At 37.5% G+C, this 27,223-nt stretch overlaps 3 protein-coding genes across 5 annotated transcripts; all 3 read right to left on the bottom strand.

The window, feature by feature from the left end:
* Positions 1 to 672: 672 nt before the first annotated feature.
* LOC149023794 (putative ribosomal large subunit pseudouridine synthase SVR1, chloroplastic) lies at positions 673 to 6,956 on the bottom strand. Its single transcript, XM_089144279.1, has 10 exons — positions 6,358 to 6,956; positions 5,935 to 6,014; positions 5,641 to 5,741; positions 5,448 to 5,520; positions 5,267 to 5,360; positions 5,095 to 5,143; positions 4,631 to 4,781; positions 2,865 to 2,921; positions 2,070 to 2,125; positions 673 to 1,313 (listed from the first exon to the last, which is right to left on the bottom strand). Exons 1-10 carry the CDS (start codon positions 6,860 to 6,862, stop codon positions 1,253 to 1,255), a joined length of 1,227 nt encoding a protein of 408 aa, XP_089000405.1. The 5' UTR covers positions 6,863 to 6,956; the 3' UTR covers positions 673 to 1,252.
* A 1,177-nt stretch (positions 6,957 to 8,133) lies between these two features.
* Positions 8,134 to 14,209, bottom strand: LOC149023795 (D-tagatose-1,6-bisphosphate aldolase subunit). The gene is made up of 5 exons (XM_089144280.1): positions 13,845 to 14,209; positions 10,859 to 10,959; positions 10,116 to 10,226; positions 9,917 to 10,018; positions 8,134 to 8,478 (listed from the first exon to the last, which is right to left on the bottom strand). Exons 1-5 carry the CDS (start codon positions 14,188 to 14,190, stop codon positions 8,308 to 8,310), a joined length of 831 nt encoding a protein of 276 aa, XP_089000406.1. The 5' UTR covers positions 14,191 to 14,209; the 3' UTR covers positions 8,134 to 8,307.
* Positions 14,210 to 15,362: 1,153 nt separating this feature from the next.
* On the bottom strand, positions 15,363 to 26,075 carry LOC149023796 (lactoylglutathione lyase-like). 3 transcript variants are annotated; one of them, XM_089144281.1, is made up of 9 exons: positions 25,786 to 25,973; positions 25,562 to 25,681; positions 25,368 to 25,429; positions 24,609 to 24,669; positions 24,076 to 24,155; positions 23,904 to 23,974; positions 20,706 to 20,795; positions 16,625 to 16,746; positions 15,363 to 15,627 (listed from the first exon to the last, which is right to left on the bottom strand). In XM_089144281.1, exons 1-8 carry the CDS (start codon positions 25,900 to 25,902, stop codon positions 16,646 to 16,648), a joined length of 702 nt encoding a protein of 233 aa, XP_089000407.1. In that variant the 5' UTR covers positions 25,903 to 25,973; the 3' UTR covers positions 15,363 to 15,627; positions 16,625 to 16,645. The 3 variants fall into 3 exon arrangements, with proteins under 3 accessions (XP_089000407.1, XP_089000409.1, XP_089000408.1); XM_089144283.1 differs by lacking the exon at positions 25,786 to 25,973 and adding an exon at positions 26,000 to 26,075 and having other exon boundaries at positions 15,365 to 15,627; XM_089144282.1 differs by lacking the exon at positions 25,786 to 25,973 and adding an exon at positions 25,981 to 26,075 and having other exon boundaries at positions 15,366 to 15,627.
* Positions 26,076 to 27,223: the final 1,148 nt, after the last annotated feature.

A 27,223-nucleotide genomic window follows, 5' to 3' on the forward strand; every position in this document is an offset into this window, starting at 1 on the left:
TTTTCTCAATGTACCATCATCCTTTCACAAATTAGATTTTTTCTTTTACCTTTTTCATGTGGTCCCCATGTAGAAGATTCTATTCTTCATGTCACTATTGGTGTAATGTAAAAGATTCTCTTTCTTCCCTTCCATTACATTGAAGTTGAGAGGGGAAATTCTCTCCCTTGATTAAATAAACTAAGAATCTCACCAGAAGAGACATGAGTATGAAAGCTTAGTGGTGTAGAGCTAGTGGAGGTTCAACTTCAACATCTTAAAACATGAAATAATTTTATAATAACATTGCTTACCAGCTGATGGTTCCATACTCTAAGAATTTTCCACATGCTATACTCCAAGATTTTATAAATCAATGAACAGCTCTCCTAGTTTGTGGGTTTGAACTTTGAACTCAAAATACAATAGCAAAAATTAAACATCATATCAAACAAAAGGTCTAGTCACTCCTCTCCTTTGTTGAAGTACCTTTCTTTTCTATCACCAAAAGGAATTACCTTTCTCTTCTTACCAAAAAAATACAATTTTCAATCCAATCAAAAGGTCACTTCTGATGAAGAAGAGATTCACTTTACAAATTTTTAGCGAGATTGGACATTTACATTACTCATAAACAATTTTTTTTCTTAAAGTAGAATGTCATAATCAACTTCAATCAGTTGGCCAACATAATGAAATTGTTATAAAAATGGAAGTGGGTAAAGCGATATTATAAGCTCTAAAGAAAAGGATTTGTTTTTGATACCCCAATGATGAACATAGAGTGCAACTTAAGTTGATAAACTGACAACTTATTACAAACAAAGCTTGATCCAAAGAAACTTCAAATCACCTCTAATCAACATTTCAATACCTTATTCCACAAAATTTCAAGAACAAAAAGACTATTGCCAAACTTCAGAAATACTTGAAAATATAATATGAACACCAATTAAGGCTTGCCTTTCTATTAGCAGGTATGTAACATTACAGACAGCCCTAACTCTTGAGAAGGGCTGATCTACTGCCAATTATGGTATGTGAACTTTTCTATTCTCAGCTCATAGACCAAAACTCAAGCATTTGAACGCTAAGCCTGGAATAGAGCATGGATATCATCCTGAACGATTGCAAATCACAGAATTTGGTTGGTTGATCATCTGGAGTATGTTGGTAGCAGAGAGAAGTTGAAAGTGCTACTCCCAATAACATGGTCAAGGATTGAATCAGCTTTCAACTGGAATTAAAATGGCTGTTATTGTGCAGCTTTCCACTATTTTTTTCCACCCAATGACTTAAGGTCACTCTGCTGTAGTTCAACATGCTTCCCAAGCCTGAAACAAGACAAACTCAAAACATCAAGCTACGTGGAAATATATATATACATATGATATAACATCAAAATAGGAATTGCATTCTTTCAAAAAGACCCATTGGCTTATAAGTCAAACAAAATTTCATTGATTCAACTGTCCAGATTTTTTTCCACTTCATTTTCTTTCTTTCTTTCTTCATATTTATTGTCTTGGGACATAGATATTCTAGATACCCCCATTATGAATCGTCAAAGTCTTCCTAATTCTCCATTGTTCCAATCAGATCCGAAAAATGATAAATCAATCAAAATAGGAATTGCATTCTTTCAAGAAAACCCATTGGCTTAAAAGTCAAATAAATTTTCATTGATTCAACAGTCCAGATTTTTTTTTCCACTTCAGATTGTTGCAGTCAGTACAAGCACAGAAAACAATGTCTCCAGTATTTTTCTTTTAATACAATGCTCCTGGCGGCAAAATAGGGCATCAACCAAAACCAAGGAAACTAGTCAAGGTTTATGAAATACTTGAACATTTCTAGTAAAATTATGGATTATATTTTTCTTTAGTTACATAAAGCATTCCCATGGTGGCTGCAGATCTCAAATATCATAGACAAGTTTATAGCCAAAATGTGTCAAACACCACCCCCCCCCCCCCACACACACATCAGTTTAACACTATTCCAAATCACTAAACTAGCATTCACAAATATCACAGGAAATAGAAAAAGGAACTTCAAAGTTAAACTCAAGATTTTAGTTCTCCAGTTACCCAAGATCCGATGGAAGCCTGAAACCTCCTATCCGCACACGCTTAAGTGAATGAAGCTGTAAGATTAGAATACAGAATCAATTGAAAAAGAAAAGGACCAGCTGAAAAAAATATTTAAACAAGCAGATGACAAACAAGTAGCAGTGGTCTCGAGAGACCTTCACATTGGCACCATTTCAACAAGTTTCTGTTCCCTCAACAAAACACATAAGTGCAAAAGCCGTTCTTCAAACCACTTTTCTTATTGATTCGTTTTTAAACAACAAAAGAACAGCCATTTAAACAAACACCGACCTTCCATTCTTCTGTTCTCCAAGAACAAAAGAATGCTTGAACTGTTCTTTCAGACTGTTACCAAATGAGAATCCTTGGTTAGGGGTTTAAGGAGAATTGAGGCTAAGGATTTGTAGGTTATGTTTACCAAAGGTAAAGTTTAAATTTAACATTGGATAGATTTGGTTTGAAAGGCTCATCAATTGCTTTGATACGGTACCTATGGTCTCAAATGAAGAGAACTAATGTTTAAAAAGGTAGAAGTTGGGCTATGTCTGGAAAGAATGCAACAACGAAAAAGCTTGTATGCACTCAAACTCTGACCGTTTTGTCGAAATACTAATCAGACCTTATCCAATGATAACACTAAAGGAAGTCCCAGGTATAGCACCAGTGGGACAATATCACTTTTATATTTTCCTAAAATTTTCTTTGCCACTGTAACCACTATAATTCTGCAAATGGGAAAGAGATGTTATATGACAAAAATATGCACAAAAAAACTAAAGAAATAAAACTGACCATTAGCCCAGCATTTTTAATAATTTCACGAACTTCATGATTTCTGCCTTCATGAACCTGTCAAGTTCAGTACAAACAAACCAAAATGGATCAGTTTTCCACACTCATTAGAACTAAAATATGTGAGGAAGGGCCGAGTGAAGGAGGAAGAACTACGATTTAAACAAGAAAATTAGTCATGGACATTTAAAGATAAAAGTTATCATTCTTTGATTGAAAAAGTTAAAGGTAGAATCAAGGAAATGTGAAACCAAAAACGTAACATCTAAAACCTAGTGATTTTTTGTTTAAATAATATAATCTTGCCAGACAAAAATGGCAGTACAAGTCACTCTGAAGATATATTTCCAAAAATGGGGAGTTACAGAATAGCTCATCTGCATGATGTTCAACTGACCTTATTTTAGCAATAATCACAAGATTCTAATTAAAGATTCAGAAATCTAATTGCAGAAAGTAACGTATGGAAGCAGCAACAAGGTGGGAAACTCGGGGTGCTAAACATGAGAATGAATGTAAATACATGTAATGCTTACCCCCCCCCCCCTGCGGTATAGCTCAATCATCATTAACAGTGTTTGTACATCAAAATTTTGTGCAGAAGGAAATCCCACAGATAAAACATGACTTGTTTCCTGGTTAAATGCTTAGATCAACCACTTTGAATCAGGCCATTAATGGCTTACTTTCAGCTCAGTTGTTGCCCTGGAGATGCCAAGAGTACGAGCATAGTGGTCTCCTCATGTTTTTGAATACACTCCAATCTCTGCTGACCTAGAGTCCGAAATAGAGCAGCCATTGATGTTGACCGGTTAATAATTTAACTGTCAAAATAACATGAAAATGTGGCATCTATTGACAGTTGTCAGGAATCAAGATCCAGTCCTGTAGCTAACACAAATCTTTTTTTCACTAGGAGGTATCCCCCTAATGTTGAGCAGGTTTGGTTCAATTTGGTTGGGAGCCAACCCTGACAAAACCCAACACAAGGCCAACCCCTAATCATCCTCCTTAGTTAAAAAGCACAAATTAGCCTGGGGTCAGTCTAGAATCCAGATGAGGTAATTCTTGGTCGCAAAGAAGCAGGTCTATCAGAGTTTCCCCACAGGCATGTTCAAGATCCTTCTGTGATAATTAATCCTAAGAGTGAGCAAAGCTATGATTGGAGAATTCTTTAATATGATCAATGAAACATGTTTTGGAGAGAAAATATAAATACCCAGTATTCCCAAATAATTAAGTAATGTCAACAACATCATCAAGATGTTTATTGCTAGAGGTGATAAGTTGATGATCAAGACAGTCTATGTGAAAACATAATAAATTCAGACACTGAAGTTTATCTGCCTTCCAAGGAAATTGAATTGATCTTCAAATTCATAAATGATCACCAAGTCCAATGCCTTCAGATGTCACTTGTCAGACATAGTATTCATCTTCTTCAGACAGAAAATCAACTCAGCCGTTACGTAACACATGAGCTTGTTCTTTACTTGAAATAAAATTTTGACACTTGATTCCTTGTGACACTCTTTGAGACCATTCTATCTACGCCTGATGCTAACATGATCTACCAACATCCCTAAACATATTAACCAAATAATTTAACTAACCTGTTCGGTTTCAGTATTTTTAGTCAAAATATAATGAAATAGACAAATACAGACAGGAGAAAGCACTTTAATATGCAATGAACCCAAGTTAGAGAAAGGAATTTATGGTGTAGCTACTCTTAAAAGTATCCTCTTTAATGTCTAGCCAAGTACCACAATGCGAAGCCGAGGCCTTTTCATGTCTGGCTGTTGTGGCAGTAGCTCCACAGAATCTGGGGTGCACTGGATGCCTTCAACAACTGTGCCTTCACTGACAGCTATCAACTGTTTCTTATTTACAATTCCATCTATAGTTGCGATGTATCTACAAAACAATAAGTTCAAGCTGTCAGGATACACAGAAGAATGTGGTAACCTCAAGCAGCTATAAATCACCTTAAACTGTCTTGGGAAAGGAGAAAAAGAAATCACCTACAAACAATAACTAGAAGGGGCAAGGGATGCCCTACACTCAAGTAAAAAGTAAAAAATAAAATAAAAAATTACAAGTTTATTGCTTCATATAGATCAAGTGAATATTTATTTGGGCAAAGAACACACTGAAATCCTATTTAACTAAAATAGAAACAATTCAATGCAACAAAGGAAAAAAAATAGAGGGAACCATGGAAACTTACTCCTTTGACAACTTAGATGATGGATGTGAAAGTCTTTGAGCAAAATCTCCTGAAAAGACAGAATTTTACAATTAAAAAAAAAAAAACCAACTCTTTGCAGTCAGATCCAAAAGTTCATAATAACTCAGTATGCTGTTTATGTCATCAGTCTGAGGCATAATCACATTCTTACCATCATTGGTAACAACAATCAGCCCAGTTGTGGCAACATCAAGACGACCAACAGTAAATAATCTTGGTTTTGGTAATCCTGGATTTTTCTTATTCTGGAAATGCAACTCATTAGATTTATAGTATGAAAAAACAAACCTAGAAAATAAATTAGAAGATTAAAGCTCAGAAATTGCAGATACCCAGTTCTTGAAGAAATCATCAAACAGCGAAATGACAGATCTAGATTCATTCTCCCCAAATGAGCATATGTACCTGTCATTTTAATTGCATTAACTCCTCCATCTACACAAAACACATGAATTCCAATCCTAAGACAGCTTTTAATTGCCAAAAGACCATAAAAATCCAGCATTTGATGAAATAGCAACCAACCCTTTTGGCTTGTTCAGCGCAAAATACACCTTTGGAGGAAGCTTCTTAGCAAGACGGCTTCCATTCACATATATTATATCCCTTGTTGGATCAACACGAGTCTACATATTGAGAGCAGCATTAGAATGAAAATACAAAAATGCGATTTTATCTATATACACCAATTTCCTTTCCTAAGCAATAATTGCAGCTTCATCTAGTAAACAGGAAGAAGAAAATAACCAAAACCCAAAATTTTCTTCTTAGCAGAACATAAGAGAGGCAGAGAACTCAGGGAATTGAAGAACGGAATACCTGTGGTGCATTGCACACAGAACCATTAACGGTCACCCGGCCCTCAAATATAAGCTCCTCGCTGCTTCGTCTTGATGCCACTGGAAACAAGAACTTCGTAATAAATTAAGTAAAAAAAATTAAAAAATCTCCATAACCCAGGTCGAAAGGAAATGAGAAAAGGAAGAGCTCCAATGAACAAGAAATTCATGAATCGTTTAACTCCCATTACTATTTATCCAATTCAGGTATGTGTCCAATTAAAAACGTAATTCGACACCGAAAGACAAAAGACTAGAGTAACAATTCTAATTTTCCAAACCCCTTAGGAAATGAAAGCCAAATGGGCTTTCACGATTCCAACCGAAACGAGATTCCCCTGAAGGTTATATTTCCTAATTCCTCCAAAATTCAGGTTCGTCAAAGCCTAGTCTGAGTTCTTACCACCAGCAGCTGCGAGAACTTTACTGAGTCTCTGAGGGGAATCCCTGAAGTTCTCATTATAAAACCTCCGAGCGGCCTTCGAGTACTTGGGCTCCGGCGTCGGAGCAACAGCTTTTGTAGGCTTCTTCTTCTGCTTCTTCACACCCGTAGATGTGGTTTTGGCATCGGCCATGGCGTGAAGAAACCGAGCCGGAGGAGTCATCTGGAGTGAGAGGTTGCCATTTTCGTCTCGAACGATCCATGGAATAAAGAGCGGATTGGAAGGTAGTTGCTGGAAGCTATGATCTTGTTTAGCAGAGTCTTCAGAAACGAGTTTGTCCTTGGGGGTTTCTTTACGCCCAGAGCCAAAGGAGATGTTAAACTCCCTAGACGAAGATGAAATTGAAGAACACCTAATGGGAGAGAATGTTCTAAGGTTTCTTCTGCAACTGAGAGTGAAGACCGACGAAGACAAGTGAAAAGATGACAATGCCATATATGCAGCAGCTGCTGCCGCGGCCGCCATGGAAGGAAGCGTTCTGCCGCTGTGCGGCTTCCTAGAGTGGGAAACTGCTACTATCGTCTATCTGTGAACACGAATTCACCTTGAAATTGATTTTCCAAAGAACAAAAATTTAACGGTTAAAAGTATTAAACAGCCTTAGTAGTCTTTGGTATTGTTTTTGTTTTTGTTTTATTTTGTTTTATTTTTTTTCATGCAAATTAATTTTAACTTATGAAAATTACAAAATTGACCTTAATTTATAGGACCTTTTTGGTAAAGATTATAAAGTATAGATTGATATTCTAAAAAGGACCCAGCCCAAAATTTGAAGGGCATTGTAGTCTTTGTTTTATTTATTTATTTATTTTTTGGTGTAAAATAGTGTGTACTTTGCCGATGTGGCAAAATTTATGGGTGGTAGCACAAAAGCCAGGCCAAGCACGACACTTAACTTGGAGATAAGACAAAGAAGTTATGGCGATCTGGGTCTTATACTCTGAATTTGAATTGCATTTTGATATTTGTTGCCTTTGTGTGCTAAATTTTGCAGATGTGAAACTTATAATGGTGTACATTGCCATAACCATCTAGTCGTGAACGACACTCAATTTGGAGTTAAAGCCAAAAAGTTCCCGTATGGATTCTTTCCTCCCGGTTGTAATACACTAAGATCATCCTAGAAATGGTGTGCAATCATGCATCCTGTAAAACCTTAAGTAGTTAGCCAATGTAGGGTTGGTTGAGTGGTAAAGATCCATGCTTTATAGTGGAGCCAAGGTACAGTGGGTTAAACCACAGGATGGCATTAAATTTCAAAAAAAAAAAAGCAGCTGTAGCAAAAAAACGAATTAAGAAACAATAGTTACTCCAAGTTTGTCCAGTGGCGTAATCGATGCTTCTCCTTTCAGGCGCCAGGATTAGCTAAGATTTAGACTTTATAGTGCAGTGCAATATACAATTAATTGAACCACAAGATTCTTATTTGCTTTAACAATAGGTTTTCTTAGTTACGAATTAAGATTCAAACAATGGTTTACTAACACAAGCACAGATCTGATCCAAAAAGTTTGGCTTAATGATGAAGAGGCAACTTTTATCCTTTCATACCCCACCCAAGAAGCACTAGCCTATTCACTTAATTCCAGGTTTGGTAGATGTGTTTACACTTTTTAATGTCTCGTTATTTAATCACAAGTCCCCAACACTCATTGGAATTTTTCAACAACACGGCAACTTTTCAAAGTTGCTGGTACTGTACTAATTGGAACAGAACCTATTCGGCAATTCTGCAGAAAACTGGACATTATAATGAGGCAAAAAGGTCAAAGGGATCGAAGACAGATCAAGAATGTATTCGCATTTAATCCCAGTTACAGATTTGATGAAAGAGAGTTAGATACAAGTATTCTGTACAGAGATAGTACAATAAATTTATGTACAAATACACACAGCATCTCTCCATTCCGCTACGAAAAGTCCCACTGCCACCAGACCTTCTCCACAATACCCCCACCGCTACGAACAGCTAGGTGGAGTGTTTCAGAAGCAGGAGGGACACCCCACAGAAGTGGCACAGAGACCGTCATGGTAAGCTTTTCCTGCAAACCTCCTTTGCTAGCCTTCTCTGCAGCTACAACCTGACCATCATGAAATGTTTTCAACTGAACCATGATCAAAGTAGAGCTTTACAAGCAACCTTCTGGATTGAAGAAAAAACTAAACAATAGAGGAGAAAAAAACACATTTACTGCCATACTGAATTCCTAAGCTAAATTATGGGTCAGATTACTGAAGATGTATCAAGTATAACAATAAAAGTGTTCCATGTGAAAACGATGAACCATACTACATTGAAATATTAAGAGGGGCGGCTTCACTGTCCATCATCAACAAATATAAGAAACATTTGATTCACTCACCCAAAGGAATATAGAACATCCAAATTATAATAAGATCAACACAGCACATGCAACACCGCAGACTTGGATCTAATGTGGACCTGGGTGAGGTGATCTTGCTGCAAGCTTGCTTGAGTTCTGATGGTCAGAATTGTACTGTGAAGCTGCCCCAAAAATAGAAAGTAAGATGTTGAAGAAGTTGCTATGGTGGACTGAATCGATGGATGGAAGATTGAAAAGATGGGTGACATGGGAAGAATACTTGAAGAATCCAGCAGGGTTTGTTACTGGAAGAAAGGTGGTGAGCGATTAGAGGCTGGCAAACAACCAATTTGCAGAGCAATAGTAGCTGGATTGAATAGGACAACTAGCATCAGCATCAATACACCAATTGGTGCTTTGAAGATGAACAACAGCAAGTTTGATGGCCTCTTCCAGCAATGGCAGCAAAAGATTCAAGTCTTCGGCCCAAGTGATGTTCGAACAAGAGAAAGAAATGAAGAAATAGAAAATCGGATAGCTGTATTTAGCACTCAAAAAGAAGGCTCCATCATGCCTTGGGAGATTAAATCGCGCATTAGTCCCCCTCTGAACCAGGGTTTTTGAACCCCAGGGAGCATTGCTTAGATGCAGAAATCTTTACAATTCAATCTTTAATGCTAGCTGTTGAAACAGAGGCTTGATATTTTTCTTCAGGACTTCGATTACTCAAGCTTTGCAACCAAAAAAAAAACAACGCAACTCCTCAGCTGCTAATCCATCTAAGATGAATTTCTGGTGAACTGACAATTATATTGTTTACAAAAGTTGGGAATTGTTTGTCACCTGATAGACATGGTAAGCCTGTGCTATAGAGATGCTTCACCCATTTCACAAAAGTCAGCCAAATATATGTGACAAGCATAAGACACCGTTCAAAGTGGTCAATTTTGGAAATGACAGTGACCTCTAATGCACCATAAATGGAGGTTAGTGGCACATTCATAAATTTTATATCTTTGAATATATTTTAACGCATACAACATGCTAAGTTTGAACTTCGAGTAGTGTTAAATGCACTCTCACAGTGTGTGCATGTGGCAGTCCATGAACTCTAAGTTCACAAACCTTTTGTGCACATCATCATTTATATTGGACATTGAATTAAATCATTACACATGACCAGAGCACAGCATACCTCTCCACCATGGTCCAAGACTGTGTCCTCCACAACATCACTCAGCATCTCAATGGAACGGCAGAAGCCAAAGATACAGAGTCGTCTGCCCAAATCAAGTCCCTACACAATTACTTTTAAATTGTGTAAGAGCTTAGGCACTCCAAACATGCAAAAAAGATAAAATGCTAACCATTAAAGATAAATGTTAAGTCCTTACATTTGTTGCTGCAATATCAAAGAGTGCACCCAAACACAGTCCCTGATTGGGATCCATATAGTCACTCTCCTGAAACTGCTTTAACCTTTGGGCCAATCTACCCTGTTTCTTCTGCACAATAAGGCAATGCAAAAGAGTGACAGAGTAAAATTAGACCAAAACAAATAATTTTAATGCATTCCAGGAATCAGGTGGTAATTGCAGTTAATACCATTTGATTGAAGAATTAGAAGACATAATAAGGTATTACAGACGAGAGATATAAGAAATTAGCCTTGGGACAAAGAGCATAAACTGGTGAGAAATTCTGATTTTCCTGGTACATAACAAAAATCTGGATGGGTGTCAATAAAGTGTTTCGAATCATACAGCGGAGAACCTTGAGTCACTGAAAAATGGAACGGACTTTCTCTTAAGAAGTTCAATATGTATATGGCGCGGGGGGGTTAGAAGTACCAATTGGTCAAAACACACTGCAAATGGATCCTTTTGGTTAGTTTGGCTGTGTATTACTAGAACTCAAGGAAACAAGTCAAGAAAATTTAGGTGATGGATTAATGCTTTCTAATCAGGAATTCTGACTTCATTTTAGATATAACAAAATTTTCTTCCCTGTAATCTATCATCAAAAGAAAAAAAAATGTGAAAACCATCATTGTTCCAATCCCAGCCTTTTCTCACTATGCAAATAAGAAGAAAACATGCTAAACCAGGTCATGTCAACCGAACTTGGAAAACCCTACATCTGAGGATGCAAGACGGCGAGGGACCATGGAACCTCCTATTTGAACTAGTCCATCAGCAGTGAAAAGTGTGATTCTATCTTCAGGTACCCACTGGATAGCTGCAAAACATAATTCAGAAGTCACCAATCTCTTTATTAACAAAGAAAATTTCCATCTCTATTAATAGAAAAAAAAAGAGGGGGGGTGGGGTGGGGAGAGGAAGGGTGTACACTTATATATACAGACAAAATGTGGCTTCAGTATGGCTGTATGATCAGAGATTATTCAAATATATGGTACATCTAACATACCAAATATTTGTATTGACATCTATACCAGAAAAGGGGGAAAAAATTCTACCAGAGAAATCATTGTGGAACAAATAATGATACTAAGCTCAATTAGAAAGGGAATATCTAAATTCATCACCACCTCCCATGTGGCAGACATAGTCCATGCACAAGAAGTTGCCACTCCATTCTCGCTGGAAAAATTGCAGCCCAATAAACTACAATAATGCCATTTCACTGTAAGCAATCTAGCAGTTTTTTCCACTTCAAATTCATTTCCCCTGGAACTCCAATGTAAACAAAGAAGTGGCTGCAGGAACATTAGAGAAAGGAAACATCCATGTCTGCTACGTAGCAAGTGTTGACAAGCCAAAAATGTCACAAGCTAGGGTAACATAAAGAAGGACCACTCCACAATTATAAGCATCTTTCTACAAATCCAGGAAAAAATTGTATGAAACAAGATATCTAAACATAGGACACAAACAAAACATACATGGTGATGTTACACTAGTTTGCAGGGGTAGAGCTTACCCAGGGTTGGGGGGCCCATGCCAACCCCATTTTTAAAAATTTCTTTATCGATACCCCTCAGGCCCTCTTTCTAGGTGTAGAATACAGCAATCCCCACCCCCCCCCCCCAAAAAAAAACCCATTTTTTTATATTTCCTAGAGAGGTCGCTTTGGGAAACACCAGCACTTGGTTCTGATAGGAGAAATATCTTAACAGTAAATGGATACCCCTTAGGCCATCTTTCCAGCTGTGGAATATCAGCACTAACCCCCCCCCCCCAATTTTTTGATATTTCCTAGAGAGATCCCTTTGGCCTTCTTTCCATGTGCGAAACACCAGCACTTGGTTCCCTGATTGGAGAAATATCTTAACAGTAAAGACGATGGGTAGAATGGTCATTGTTAATAATTAAGTTCCAGGGTATTTGACAAATTCATAGAAACCAAGATGCACAATTCACCAGTATTCGGCCCCCCTCAATATTAAATTCTGGCTCTGCCCTTGCTAGTTTGGATCAATGAACTCATATAACATATTACCGGTAGACACAGTACATTCCCTGATTAAAAGAAAGAAATCCAAAAACAAGCACGAGAAAGAAGGGGCAGGAAAACTTCAGTCCACATTGCACAATTATGTTTGAACCAGAAATAACCTGGTTTACAGTTCTGGTGAGTACTATTCAAACTGGGTTGATAATTTGACTGAAAATTCAGCTGAGACACGAAAAATTTTCAGTTTCAAGTTAATAATTCATTAGTCAAGAGACAGTTACTATTTGTTAACTTCTCAACTCTTTAGTCAAGAAATACTTTCCAGTCTATTAGACTTTTGGAGATTCAAACTCAAGATATAGGGACCACTATAAAAATTTGAAGAATGAAATAGATGAACAGAAAGTTTCTACATAAGAAGTTCAATTGATTGCGAGCAAAACCCCACAAGTCTTATCTGAATTAAACAGAGACCTTAGCCAAAACCTACATTCAAGAAAATACAATTCAATGCAATCCAAAATCTGGAGGACAACAAATAATTCATCCATGCACTCTCAAGGAGGGCTTCACCACGCACTGACAACATAATCACTAATACGTAAAGAGTTCTATCTATTGACAGTGAAACAGCTAAGGGAAACCCAATCATCCCAAAATAAACTTCTCCTCTCTAAAATCTAAAGCAGCTATCCCCCAATTAGAAGAGCAAGGAGAAAATTTAGGCACAAATCAATATGTTTCCATGAAAGTTCTCTTGGTCAGAAAACACTTGGTTGTTCTGTTGCAGGAATGAGCCAGAGCCAGTGGGTGACTCAAATACTCAATTTGCTCAGGCAGTTCTGTGGATCAAATCCTAGCCCTGGCGTACCAGGGACTTAAACTTAAACCTTTTTAGAGAAGGCTAAACAAACTTATATGATACTTTTAGAGAAGATTAAAACTTGAAGGTCTTTGAAAGAAGACGGAAACTTGTAAGATCTTTTGAGAGAAGATTGAAACTCTTCTATTGAATCAACAACTAAAAGCCACAACTTGGTCATAGACAATGCATAATCTGCATTTGCAATGAAGTTGACAGTGTTGTTTGACATGTGTATGTGTAATGTGTGTCAAAGAAGGTAAGGGGAATGAATTTATACTACTCACACTTCCCTCCAGTCTTCAAACTTCTAACTACCTCAACCTATCCACAGACATAACCGCTCAAACCACCCTGCTGATTATGCAGATAGATTTAGGATTCATATCCTTTGGAGTAATCGGTCTAACTACCTAGAAACTGCTTCGGTGAACTCATTCAAAGTGCACTGAACCAGATCCGCAACCCGCTTAGACCAGACAGAGATCAGGGTTCCATATGACACAGAATTTCTTCAATCGATCAACACACAATGATCCAAATGCAGCTCGTCAATAAAATCAAACGCAAAAGCCGTCAATAGATACATCCCGTAAGGAAGTTCTTTCAGACTTCATTTAGAGGAATATGAAAAGATCTTTAAACATTTCAACTTCCTCATCCCTGGAATAATTTGTTTAGATGAGTGAACATCAAAATTAAATTCAGACCGCATGGACGATATCAGCAAAACATCAACAAAGAGGAAGGCACAAACAAGAAAATAAAACCCTAAAAGAGCTAGAGTCCAGAGCCATCATTAGAATTGGGAAGGGAAAAAAACAGAAAGCTAAAACCGACATACCAGAGCCATCATTTGCATCAGTGTTGGAGGACTGCCAAGGGTAGAATCCAAATGAATCATCACCAAGGAAGTCTCCGGAACCATTTTCCTTAGCAAAAGATCGGAGGAGACGAGACGATTGTCCACGAAAAACGAACGAAAATTTGGGGGGCGAAGAGAAAGAAGAAGAAAGGGACAAGAATGATAACAATCTGGGATTTGTGGCTGTCGGTGACGATGATGCGGTTGAAGGTGAATTATTATCCCAGGAAGATGGCGGAGAGAAGGTTGAAAAGGAACGGAAGAAGGTGGTAGAGAAGCACAGAGCAGACGAATCCGCCATACGAATGAAAGGAGGACACAACATAGACACGATCTACAGTAGAGAATGGAATGAAAGTAAAAGAAAGAGAAAATCTAAAATCTCAGGCTATAAGTGTCTGTCACTTGGAAGGGACCGCCAAGTAGCTACGGAGATGCCACGTGGCATACGCCTTCGAACATCTAGCGACTTTAAAAAACAGGTTTTAATAATCAGTTAAATAACTGAAAATGGTGGGATTGGAGTGTCACATTATCTGATAACTGGAATAGTGAAACGACTCAAACCCCAATTATTATTTTTTTATCTTATTTAAATATTATTATTGTTATTTTTGACTACTAAGAGATGATGTTAATCGCCGGAAACAATGAAAGAGGCCATGCTTCATGGCTCATGCTTTGGTTGAAGGTGTGCACAGCATTGGTTGAATCAGGTCCCCATCAACTAGTCTATATCCTACAGTAGTGGAGGAAGGATTTACCATCGAATGTTATGTCCATTATTTCTGATGCTTTGTATTTAAGCTCTTACTTAGTGGATTGTAATTTGTTTTATGTCTCTAAATGGATCAACTCCCCTCACATCCACTCCTTGGTTATAGAACCTTTTCAATTTTTTTTTCTTGGCTATGCTGCTCAATATATTGAATTATCTAAAAAAATATATATATTAATCATTGCCGACCGAACTAACCTTTAAAAACGTTCTAAATTGAGGACGGCATGAAGATGCTTTTTAAAACTTTTTGCTCATCTATCTTGCTCATAAAGTACTAGCATGCTCTTTGAAAGCATGCTCTCATCCTCCCTCATTCACATATGACCCTCTCAGGCCTTATGTGAGTGTGAGAATGGCCTTGTCAGGCCTTATGTGAGTGTGAGAAGATGGAAAGACCGCCTGCTTGAGTAGAGAAGATCTCTCTCTCTCTAGTTCCCCCTATCTGTCCCTGCTCTCTCTCCCTCGGCTCTCTCACTGGTGCAGTCATTTTCACTGACATATTCATGCTTCATTTATCTGACTGTGTCGAGTGAAAAATATGTTTGATCGGATTTCATCTGGGTTTCTTTGTGAGTCTAAGAAATTCCAAAGATGTCACTGATTTCATGTTAGTCAAGTTCTGATCCAAACCCTTTACTGCTAGAATCATTAAAGGACTAGAGATCAAGCACCATGGATTAGCATTGTTTAAGAGGATGGATCATCTCCACTACCAACAGGTAACATACAAAACCAATAAGATCACAAAATGACAGGCTTTTTATTGATTGTATGTTCATCGAGTCAAGCTACAGAACGAAACAACGCAAGGACCATGAGACATACGTAACCATCTACCATTTCATAGTTCGTACAATCAGCATGAACAGTCAACATGTAGGTAGAACAGAGGAAGTATTTTCGCTCCAAATCAAGGACCAAAGTCCATTATTGTGGTGAAAATCACTGATGTAGCACTGTAGGAATTCCAACTTGAATTTCCTGCACCAAAGCCAAAATATTTCAGTTACATTGTACATGAAGTTCCAATTCATAAACGATAATCGATTGAACATCCAAGTCCAAAGGTAAAAACAGTTGGTCCAGAAGACCAATCAGGAATATTCAGCAAGAAGCCTGGTGAGTTCATATATTTCCATCTTCACGGGCTAGGAAGCCCTAGGTCTGTAACTCTCCATTCCAAACCATGGACCATCTCAGTTTATGGGAATCAAATGGTTCACTAGGTCCGTATGAACCTTGATAGTTAGGCCAGTTACCGTAGGTGCTGAGGTTGAAGATTGCTTGGTATTCTTGATCTGGGCAGGATCGTTTAACGAACTCGAGTGTTAGATTGAAGTAGCATTTTTTCGGTCTTCCACTTACTTCCAATCAATAACCCCACTTCAATTTCCAAAAGAAAATCATCAGATTCAATTTTGATTGGTATTCAGGGTCAGCAGGAACTATGTGGTCTTCTGATATTTAGGACAGTTGAAGTGCGCCTCTCCAATTCAGCAGGCTCCATAGAGCCAACACCAGCACCACCAAGTGCACACTGCATCTTTACAGTCTCCTGGGAATTCCAGGCTTTCAGTTTAACATGACTCAAGTTTTCATTTTCAGAGGTTTCAGGAACGGGAATCCTATGGAGAATGACCCGTTTGACTAGGCCCATGAAGTCCTCCTCCAGGACAGGGATTTAGTATCAAGAAATTTAGACCCATTGAAGGAGTGTGAAGGAGTAAGCAAAGTGTGCGTGTGTTCTTTTTTCTTTTTTTTGGGGTGTGTGTGTGTGTTAATTCTCTGAACACTCGCTCGGTCATATTGTTGAAATATGCCACAAAATTTTACGCATTCATTCAAAAGGGTACCCTGCCCACCCAATTGTGAACGATGAAATCAACCTCTATATGGTGGAAATAGGTGCCATATGGATATACAGGAGAATTAAGACAAAGAAATTTGAAAACAAAAAGAGAGATGAAAACAGACAAACCTAAATTCTTGTCATATCACATCAAGAAGCAACAACAGTTGACTGCTTAATGTTTTTAAGATCAAAGATCTCAATCCAGTAGCCATCAGGATCCTTAATGAAAGCAATTCCTTTCATTTTACCTGCAACATTTCCGATAAAGAAATTTCAAGATGTGCAACTTAATAATTTCAGAAGAATGGCCATCGTCGATCTTAGAAAGAAAACTTCAGGGGGGAAAATACATCAGGGATTACAAATAACCAGCCAATCATAAAACTGAAACCTAATGAATCATTTTAGTGGGTCAGCTCCTTGCAGGGCCAACATTCCAATTCAATGCTGCTCTAACTGATTGTATGCTTGCAGGGAAGATCACTTTGAAATTTTAAATAGCTCCATAACTTCAGCTGATAATGTCATTTCAGACATGAAATGTTGACTCAAACTAGTTACAAAATTAGGAATGAACTTACTATTTTTCCATATTTGACACCTCAGCATTTTATTTTTCTGAGAAATAAAAAAATCAGTCCACAGTTGTCAAGGTGGCAGCTAGCAACTAGCCATCAAGGCAGATTTTCAGGCCCTAGATGACTGGCTGCCAAGTTGCTAGGTTCCCATGTGATGATGGAATGCCAACAACCACCGCCCCTCCACGACCCCCCCACCCCGAACGAAAACCTTTTTTGAGCAACATCTATATGTTATAATAAAATAAAATAAAATAAAAAACCAAGAGATGTTGGCTCCCTCTCTTCCCCACCCCTACAGCTCTCTTTCTCATCTTTTAAATAAGTCTTTTAGACTTGAAAGGAGCAACTTTGACCCTACTATTTTGTAAATGGAGAGCTATTGAGACCCCTTAAGAGTTGAGTGCCACCCTTTGGTTGAGTGAATCCCTAAGACCCTAAGTTATCTTTTGATTGGATGAATCCCTTAGTTGTCTTTGATTTTGCATGTTTATTGCTTAGCATTGAAGCACTTTGATTTTTTATTCCTCAAGTCCCTGTGCATTTTGAACTGGCATGTATCACCAGATCCCAGAGCAAATAGAAAAAGGAAAACAGAAAGAGAGAGAGAGAGAGAGAGAGAGAGAGAGAGAGAGAGAGAGAGAGAGAGAGAGAGAGAGAGAGAGAGAGAGAAGAGTAAGAAGCATGGGAGATGAGGGAAGAAAGGATCAAGGATGGAAGAATATAAGGGAAAAGAGGGAGTCAGACAGCCACTACTACCACCAGAAGAGTTGGAAGTGCCAGTCACCATCACTATTGTCCAACAACACTATATTAGAATAAGAAAATGAAGACGAAAGCAGCAGTAGCTGCCTCTTCTACAGGAAAAAGAAGGGAAAACCTACTGCGTGTTGCTACTGCTTCCAGATTTATAATCAACATCATCTCTGCCAAATCCAATATGCTGAGTTGTCTGGCAAACAGGTGAGTAGAAGGGGGAGGACGAAGACATATCTAGACTCTTCTTTTATTCTTACAGTGTTATTATCATTTTACTTTATTCTCTAATTTTGTATTTTCTTTCATATTTAAAGAAAAAAGGACCAAATTTCCTACTATGTACAAGAGATCCTTTCTGAAATCAAAAGTAAGAAAAGATTCTCTTCTATGGTCTACAACTCCATTATATATGTAAAAACCTAGTCGCCTAGATGCCTCCAACCACTTAGTATCACCTTGTTTTCATGACAACTATATATGAATCAACCTTCAAAGGTTTGATGCAGTTTCCTATTAGAATATCTATACATCTTCTCACATTCCTGCGCCAAATTCATTGTCCTACCCTAACTCAGTTGGAGTTACCCTGAGCCCAACTCCCCCCCCCCCCCCCCCCCCCCAAAAAAAAAAAAAAAAGAAGAAAGAATGCATATACACACACAAGAACACAACCAAAAGACAAGCGCAAGGCCAATCCAATATTTATTTCTTCCAAGTCCAAATGGAGAAAACAAAAATGTACAAATAAGTATCCCAATTCATTAATCAAATGGATGAAGTTTCCCAACAAAAATAAAGAAATTAAAGAATGAAAGAAGAAAAATCACAAATCTGAAAAGCAATTTGGCCTGTATGCCTTCTACTTTTTAACTTCAAGAAAATTTCATATATGAGATTTGGAAGGCCAGCTTGTGTCACATAAAAACTAATAAACGTACAAATCTTAACAAACCCAGCCAACAGGTACCCTTTTAAATTTAACGACATGTGATAAAATGACCAACTCATAAACATCACCTAGAAATAAACAAATTTTGGTTATGCTTGTTGAAAATAGAAAAGTTTGAGAGCAATGGTATTGGATAAATACTCAAAATAGCACAGAAGGAAGTTGGTCTAGGGGTGTTACTATGTCACTTCCCTTGAGACGTAATTTGGCCCACTGACTGTAGACGAGTTTCAGTGAATTGTCTCCCAGGATACAAGTTAGCCCAACAAAGGTTGATTTTCAGGTTATATTATATGCATAGAAAAACCTCCAGCTACAGAGTTTAGGAGAGATTTTCTAGCTACTCATATGTAAGCATGTGGGGTCATTTGTAGACATGGAAGTGCCTTTACAGCATAGAAATGACTTTTAAATCTCTTTGGAATCCACAATGGATAAGCCATCACCTTAGATTGCCTATCGGCTAAAATTATCAGCCCAGAAGATCTAGCTCAAAAAGATGCAAGCATATAAAATGACAAGTGCGTGTACCAAATGTGCCTAAATGGCCACACAACCCACTGACTATATGTACACATATGCGCTTGGACGGTATACTGTCCTCATACATACACCATATCACGTCTACCTTGATACTTGTATTTAATAATATGCGGAGACACCTATTTATAAAATCAAATTTTTTGATTCTCAGAATCTGATTTGGGGCTGAAGAAAATACACTTTCAGAAAATGCAAAAATGAAAGCACTTCATCTTGAATCCAAGAAACAGAAGACCCATTATATTCAAAATAATACAAACAAAAGTCACCGTCAAACCCAAGAAATTGCAATCAGTGAAGGCCTAAATGACTAAAGGGGAATAAAATCATCTAAAGAAGGATGAAACTGTGAAAGGAGGTCCAACTTCTCATGCAAACCCATCATAACTACAGTAGATCACAAGCTAACAAGGAAGAAGGGTCACAAAGTATTCCTGAACTCATTGGCTGCTACCCAAGGAGCAACTGAGCTAGGTACGATTGTCAATGCTCCTGTGGGGGAAACAGGGTTTTGCCGTGAAATCAGGGAAATTATTTTACTAGAAGTTAGATCATTCAGAATTATTTTACATCAGCATGCCTACTGCCATGGTGTAACACGTCGCAGATTTCTCCACGAAGTGAATATTAATAATGATCATTATTTTAAGAACAAATTGCATTGGCACCCCAAAATGGAGGTCTTAAAGCACTAACACCCCCACTTTATGTTTAAAAAGCACAAAGACCCCAAAATTGGATTTTCATTGGATATATTTATCAAATTTATCACTGAAAACAATTAAATCACTGTTTATTTTCTAATTCATCACTGAAAACAGTTAAATCACTGTTTATTTTCTAAAATATCCCTATAATAAACGAGTGTCCGAAAGGTTTTCAATGACAAATTAGACAACCATATCCAATGAAAATCCAATTTTGGGGTCTCTATGCTTTTTAAACATAAAGTGGGGTGTCAGTGTTTTAAGGCCTCTATTTTGGGGTGCCAGTGCAATTTGCTCTTATTTTAAGGATGCCCACATAACATAAACCAAGCCATGAGCTAATGGTAGATTAACCCGCACAACTTGACCACATCTACTTCTACTCAAGATTAATCAAAGTTTTCCGCAACACTAACATCACTTGCTGCTAGAGCATGTTCTCCAAATTAAAAATAAAAATAAAAAGCTCAATCTAGACCAACATTGAATAGTTGACATACCCTTGCATTTAACTACCAGATGATTTGCTAAGAAAGGAAAAGCTATCAGAATGAGCAACAAATGGATGAAGCAAAAGGTTAAAGAAAATCAATAGCATACTTGATTAAGAATCTGATATTGGTTTCCAATGCCTAAAATCAAATTTTGTATTCTTGAAGGAGAAGAGTTACCATCAGTAGGTTTTTTCACAAACTCAACTCCTAGCCGTTCAAATCTCTCGCATGCCTTGTTTGTGTCATCAACAGTAATGCCTATATGGCCTGAAATCAAAAGCATGATTCAAAATCCACTAGAATAGGTGCCTCCCAGTAAATGAATCATAGATGAAACTAGCCAATAAATAAAATTATTCATACAACACAGACGCAAGCTAGATATGTAGATACTGAAAAAAAATAAAAATAAAAAAAGGACAAAAGTAAAAGATGATGAAACTCTAGTCAGAAAACCCTATTATAAACAGATAATAAACTCTATTTTTATTTTAATTCAATAATAAGTCTGACAGCTTATATTTTGCAATTAAATGCCTCAACAAAATGAATTATCAGCCAAGGCTTTAGATAAACCCCAATTCAAAAAATTTTAATTTATCAGTAGAGATTCAAGTGCAATTACAAACGATAAGCTTTAAGCCAAGGCTTTAGATAAACCCCAATTCAATACATTTAAATTTATCAGTAGAGACTCAAGTGCAATTACAAAGGATCAGCTTTAAGCCTTTAGTATTTTCACTTATAACGAATGATTTGACTTGACCCATTCAAGATAAGGTTCATTGGTGTATGCTTTTTTGCTAATGATATTGTTTTGGTAGATGAGACACAAGTAGGGATTAATGACAAGTTAGAATCATGGAAAGCAACTTGGGAATCAAAAGCAGTAAACTAAGTAGAACAAAGATGGAATATCTAGTATGAAACTTTGGTCGTGATATAGGATCATTTTTAAAGCTCAAAGAAAAATTATATAGGATCATTGTACGACTAGCTATAATGCATTGTGTAAAGTGTTGATCTATTAAGAAGCAACATATAGATAATCTTTGTAGCAAAAATGAGGACGCTAAGATAGATGAATGACAAAACTAGGAAAGATAAGGTAAGGAATGATCATATTAATCTGGGAGTTGCTCCGGTAAATGATAAGCTACGAGAAAGCCGACTGAGGTGGCACAATCACGTTCAACAAAAGCTTTTAAATGCCTTAGTATGGAGAAGTAAATTCATCTAGATCAAAGGCATTAGAAGAACAAGGGGCTGACCTAAGATAACCTTAGGAGAAGTGGTGCAAAAGGATATGCATATCTTAGGCCTTGTATCTAGTACACCATCAAATAGAGCTGATTGGAAGGCAATGGTGTAGCCGACCCCACTTAGTTAGGATAAGGCTTGTCATTGTTGTTATTATTGTTGTTGTTGAGAGACTCGATGGAAAAGTGCTAATCTGAGTGATCCGACCCCACTCAATTCAGCTTTCTTCAGACTGTTGAAATCATCGTCAACCAGTCGGTACAAATTCATGAATATCCAAATACTTCAAACTTTGGCTCTTGTACCATATTTTAGACTCATAGCCACAAGTATTTACTTCAGATGCTCTCTCTGAATTTCTTACTATCTCATATGGATACCTAACAGTGATAAATGGTCCATTTGCTTTAACCAAGGCAACTATATTAAGCAAAATTCAACTAAGAGATATGATATGCTCTAGCTCCTAAAAATATGTAATGCCCCTCACAGCCCTTTGAATTCATGATACAAGTCAGTACCAATTATTGAAATATGCAACCAACATAAAATACGATCAGCTATTGTAACTAGGTAACCACTTAATAGTTTGTAACAACCATCCATAATAATATCATAGCAACATTTGCAATACATAATTGTCTCTAGAGCTTTTACTGTTATGTTGCAAATTCATCATTTCTTTTCCTTTTATTCTTTCTATTTTTTAAGGCATAGAAAGAAAAAAAAATTCATAGACAGAAAGAGGAGTTGAAAAGGTTTCCACGGGATAGTGAGGATACAATCATAAAATATGATCAAATCCCATGGGTAAAAGGTCCCTAGGTTACATGGACAAGTTCATATACATGGGAGTAGAACAAACTTAGAATCTATAGGAGTGAAATGATCACCAGCTATCGTGATACCTCAGGCCCTGCAACCAACCAATTCCCTTGGTAGTCCCTCCAATTCTACCTTCTCTTTTATCTTTAAGTAAGGACTTAATGGACAGTGAGTCAAGGGGGAGTGCAACTGCCCTTCCTCAATTTGTATTATAGGAATAGTAAGGTTAATGCAAAGATAAGCACCAACCCCAAATAGAGGGTAAATAAGGAAGTGAAGATAACCCTCAATCTGCAAATGCACAAAAAGCATGCGATTTGTAGAAGGCATCTCTCCTTGCATCTCCTTCTTTATTTGTCAAAGTTATAACAATTCTTACTAAATTTTCACACAAATGCCTAACATCTAAAAGGGGCCAGGAGGACTTTGCATGCCACCTGGATTGGGAGGGTAATGACAAACTTAATAGCTACTGGCGACTACAAAAGGAATGTAATAACTAGGGGTGCAAGTTTGGCCCTGACCCGCCCTAAGCCCGCCCTGAGCCCGAATAGGGTTTGGGCAACATTTTGGCCTTGAGGGTAGGTTAGGGCCAAAATATTCTAGGGCCTGGGATTATTCTTTGGCCCGTCGAGCCTGACCCTGGTCCTGATTTTGGCCCTCATCCTAACCCCAATTTTGTCCCTAATGCTTGATCTCAATGAATTAGGAACAGGGACAAGGATAAGGCCAATCAGGGTCAGGGCCAAGTATAGGGTCAATCAGGGCCAGGGCTAGGGCTAGGGACAAGGATGGAGACAAGGCCAATCAAGGCCAGGGATAAGATCAAGCATAGGGCCAAAGCAGGGCCGATCAGGGCTGGAATGGGCTTGACTTGGCCCTGTAGGGCTTAGGGTCAGGGACAATAATCCTTGGCCTGAATTAGGGTTGAGGTGGGATTGGGCTCAAATTAAAATATATAGGGCTGAGCTTGGGTTGCAAAAGCCCGGCCCAGCCCGGCCCTGTTGCAGCCCTAGTAATAACAAACAGGATTTGTAAATTATTATTATATATCAAACTAAAAGTTTTGGGATCCAAATGGCAACTTATGCAAGTATTAAGTTATCATAAGCATGAAGAATAACTTCCATCTGGAAACTAAGAAGTCGTAGTGGATTTTCTTTCTTAAACACAGCCATAAGCACAAGTAAAAAACTGGAAATAAGACTAATCTTGTTCAGCTATCTTTTAGAAATTTAGAAATTGAGAAAGTTCAGTAACATATTTGAAATCAATAAATAAGGCACATACCAAATCCACGGGGGTCTGAGTTCCCAGTGTGGTAGCCTTTGAAGTCAGGATCACTTTCAGTGCCCCAGTTACTGTTAAAAGCATCTCAATATTAAATGTAATAGCACTAGGAGAGAAACCAACCATATAAGAATTCTACATTCTGATGCCAAAAGGAATATATATCCCTTACTGTGTGAGTTCTATTGTGGCTGGTTTACTGAAGGTCCAGACTGTTCGCTCAGAAGGATTGGCTGGAGCAGTTGCTGTATCCTAACCAGAAGAAAATAATAATAATAAACAACACTAATAAGCAGCATGGTTCGAGTAATCGGAATCGGATCAGGTAAATTGTCCAGTTCTAATTGGAATCAGCAGCATCAATCTCAATTCCTGTCAATTCTGTGGACCATCTTTTGAATCACCTTGGTTTCATACAATCTCTTTACTTTTGCTATTGTTTACTTCCTTCAGTCAGTAAAATAGCAGAAAATCAATGAAATTTTACACCCCCCCCCAGCAAGTTCTCAAAGTTTATTAAGTCAAAACCTCCAAAAAAATCATGGTTTTTTGGGAATCATTGGTTCATTCTTCCAGATTCAAATTTCTAGGATTCAAGCTGAAAATGCTGGAAGACAATCCCATATCTGATTCCATAAACTTTAACCATGATGAGTAGGCCTATAACAAAAGATCTTTTCACATAAGTGATTTAACAAACTTTACCTCATAGCCCATAAAGTACAGGCTGAACTTCATTTCTGGGAAATCCAACCTCTTTAGTAACCTATAATGAGAAGAAACATCATCCAAGTAAAATCAGAATAACTGCTATCAGATATGCAGAAAAGCATATCTACCAATTAAAAATAGGACAATAATAGCAATGTCACAGCATATGTCATTCTCAAGTTACCAAAAAATCCTAGAACTTTAATTAGTTAAAGATCTCCTCAAAAAGTAGTTTAAATTATTATCAAAACTTGTATAAAACTTGTTCTAGGATTATCAACGTCATGAACACAACAAATACAGAGCCTGGGTTTGTTTATCCGATCAAAAATGCATTTTTAAGGTTATTCCAGATATACTGATCGCAATTACCAGCTTCTCAAAAAATTGGTTGCAGTAATGCATCAATTTTCAGGAAGGGTGAAAATAAACATATAGCAAACACAAGCACTCGCTCTGGCATACATTCCTACGGCCCCATAGACATGAATGGACTCAAAGTGACACACCATCAGAAATAGCATTCACAGAGGCCCATAGAGGGACCCTACCACCTAGACAAGATGCTCCACTGCTTTTAGCCAACCACAGTGTTGTTAAGGGCATACTAGAGAATTGGTGGATCAGCCATATACCACAACTTTCAAACTCAAAACCAACATAGACATTGAAGAAGACTGATAATAAACTATTCCCCAAATAGTATTAAAACGGCCCAAAACTTCACAGCGGGAGATTCTCGGAAGAACTTACTTCATGCCCAGTACTCCAGAGTAGAAAGCAAGGCTGGCTTTGGGATCTTTAATCCGATACATCTATAAACCCAATTTTATCATCAGAAATACTAATATAGAATCAGGCTGGAAGTTTCTCATCCAACCTGAATGATCAAAACAAGAAATGAAACAAAGACGGAGAGGGAAAATTTATTGAAGCAATGGGCTCACAGTTTGTTGCATGAAGTATCCTTTAGTTGCTTCATCTGGGCTGTCGACGAGTCCTGGATTGTTTGAGGGAGATTCCTTCAGCTCCGATGCCATTGAAAATAGCCGAAATCTACTGAAATCCTGCAAGCATAAGAGAGATTAGTCAAATAGTGGTTTGGGTGAAAAACGATGGAGAAGTACATGATCAAGATAAGAGATGAGGAGAAGGAAAAAGGAAATGAGACCTTTTTCTTGTCAGAAAACAAAACAGGGATTGAAGAGATTGAAGATGTGGGAGTTTTGGAGGGGATTCTAATGAGTAAATGGCGACAGAGTGCAGAGGATAAAAAGGATGTAGCCATGAACGGAGAACGGCCGAGCTGAGCTCACTGTTTGATTTAATGGAATTGAAATGAAAGAAACTTGAGAATGTGACTCACAGTAACAGTTGCCACTCACCCCTGCTCCGCCTCGCAGCTGAAAGCTTGTCGATTTGGTCGTAAGAAAACGTCTTTTGAGAGAGGATGGAACTTCCGGGTTCTTATAGACTGTGGTTGCCGTCTTTGTTTTTATTTATATCTTCTGAATCGAGCGGTTCAGATTAGGGGTGGGATTATCGGTCCGGTTTGGAATGTTTTTTTAATGTATTTCTCACAAGAAAATAGACCATTCGTTTATTTATAAATGCATGATGTGTCCTAACATCACATCAATTTTTTTTTAAATTTAATCTCAACCTCTTGTTTTGACTTGTAAATGAACTTCTAATCTTTTGATCTACTGTTACAACACATGTCATACATCCACAAGGTACATTGGATATCAGTAGTCATCCTTTAGTTAATGCGCAGTACTATGCTACTTACTTTTCATCCTTTTGTGAAACGGACAGTGAGATTTTAATCTTGACCATGGGTTGCAAATGTTGCAAATGTTACTCAGCATCCAAGCCAAATGCCGGATTATCACATACACTGCACGAAGAGTCTAAACCATGACCTCTTTATTAAGAGCTGTCAGTAATTACTGAATAAGTAACCTTTCAATCATAGGTTTTTCTTTACTAACCTAAGGGTTGAACGCTTCCTTATAAGGTCAAGATGTCGAATCTTCTTAGGATTTCCCTTCGTGAGTAAAAACATAATAATTGAGCATTAGACATGCAACCTGTCATAATCAGAGATGATAAGATCAAATCTAAAAAGAAGGGACAAAAGGCCAAGGAAGGGAAGTAAAGAAAGGGAAAGGGGGGGGGGCCAAAACATTTGGCGGTGGTTTGTTTTTTTTTTAATATTGTGTGGTCTGGCTCCCCTCTTTTTTTTTTTGTTTTGTTTTTTTTTTTTTTTATTTTTTTTTTTTTTTGTTTTGTTTTTTATTTTAAAAAAAAAAAAAAATTAAAATATTTTTTTTTTTTTTTTTTTTTTTTTTTTTTTTTTTTTTTTTTTTTTTTTTTTTTTTTTTTTTTTTTTTTTTTTTTTTTGTATGAGGAAAGAATAAACAGGCCGAACGAACTTGGGTCGAGCCCAGTTCAACCTGATCTAAGCCTAGTTCGACCTGACCAGTTCGGTTGAAGCGACCAGATCGGAATCAAACCAGTTCGGTTTGGGATTAGTCCGACCAGCTCGGATTGCCAACGGACCGACCAAGTCAAGGTCAGTCTAATAAATTCAAAGGAGCAAGATT

Source organism: Hakea prostrata, chromosome 2 (genome assembly GCF_041222555.1).
Source record: "Hakea prostrata isolate BN-2017 chromosome 2, UWA_Hpros_2, whole genome shotgun sequence".
Classification (NCBI taxonomy): Eukaryota; Viridiplantae; Streptophyta; class Magnoliopsida; order Proteales; family Proteaceae; genus Hakea; species Hakea prostrata.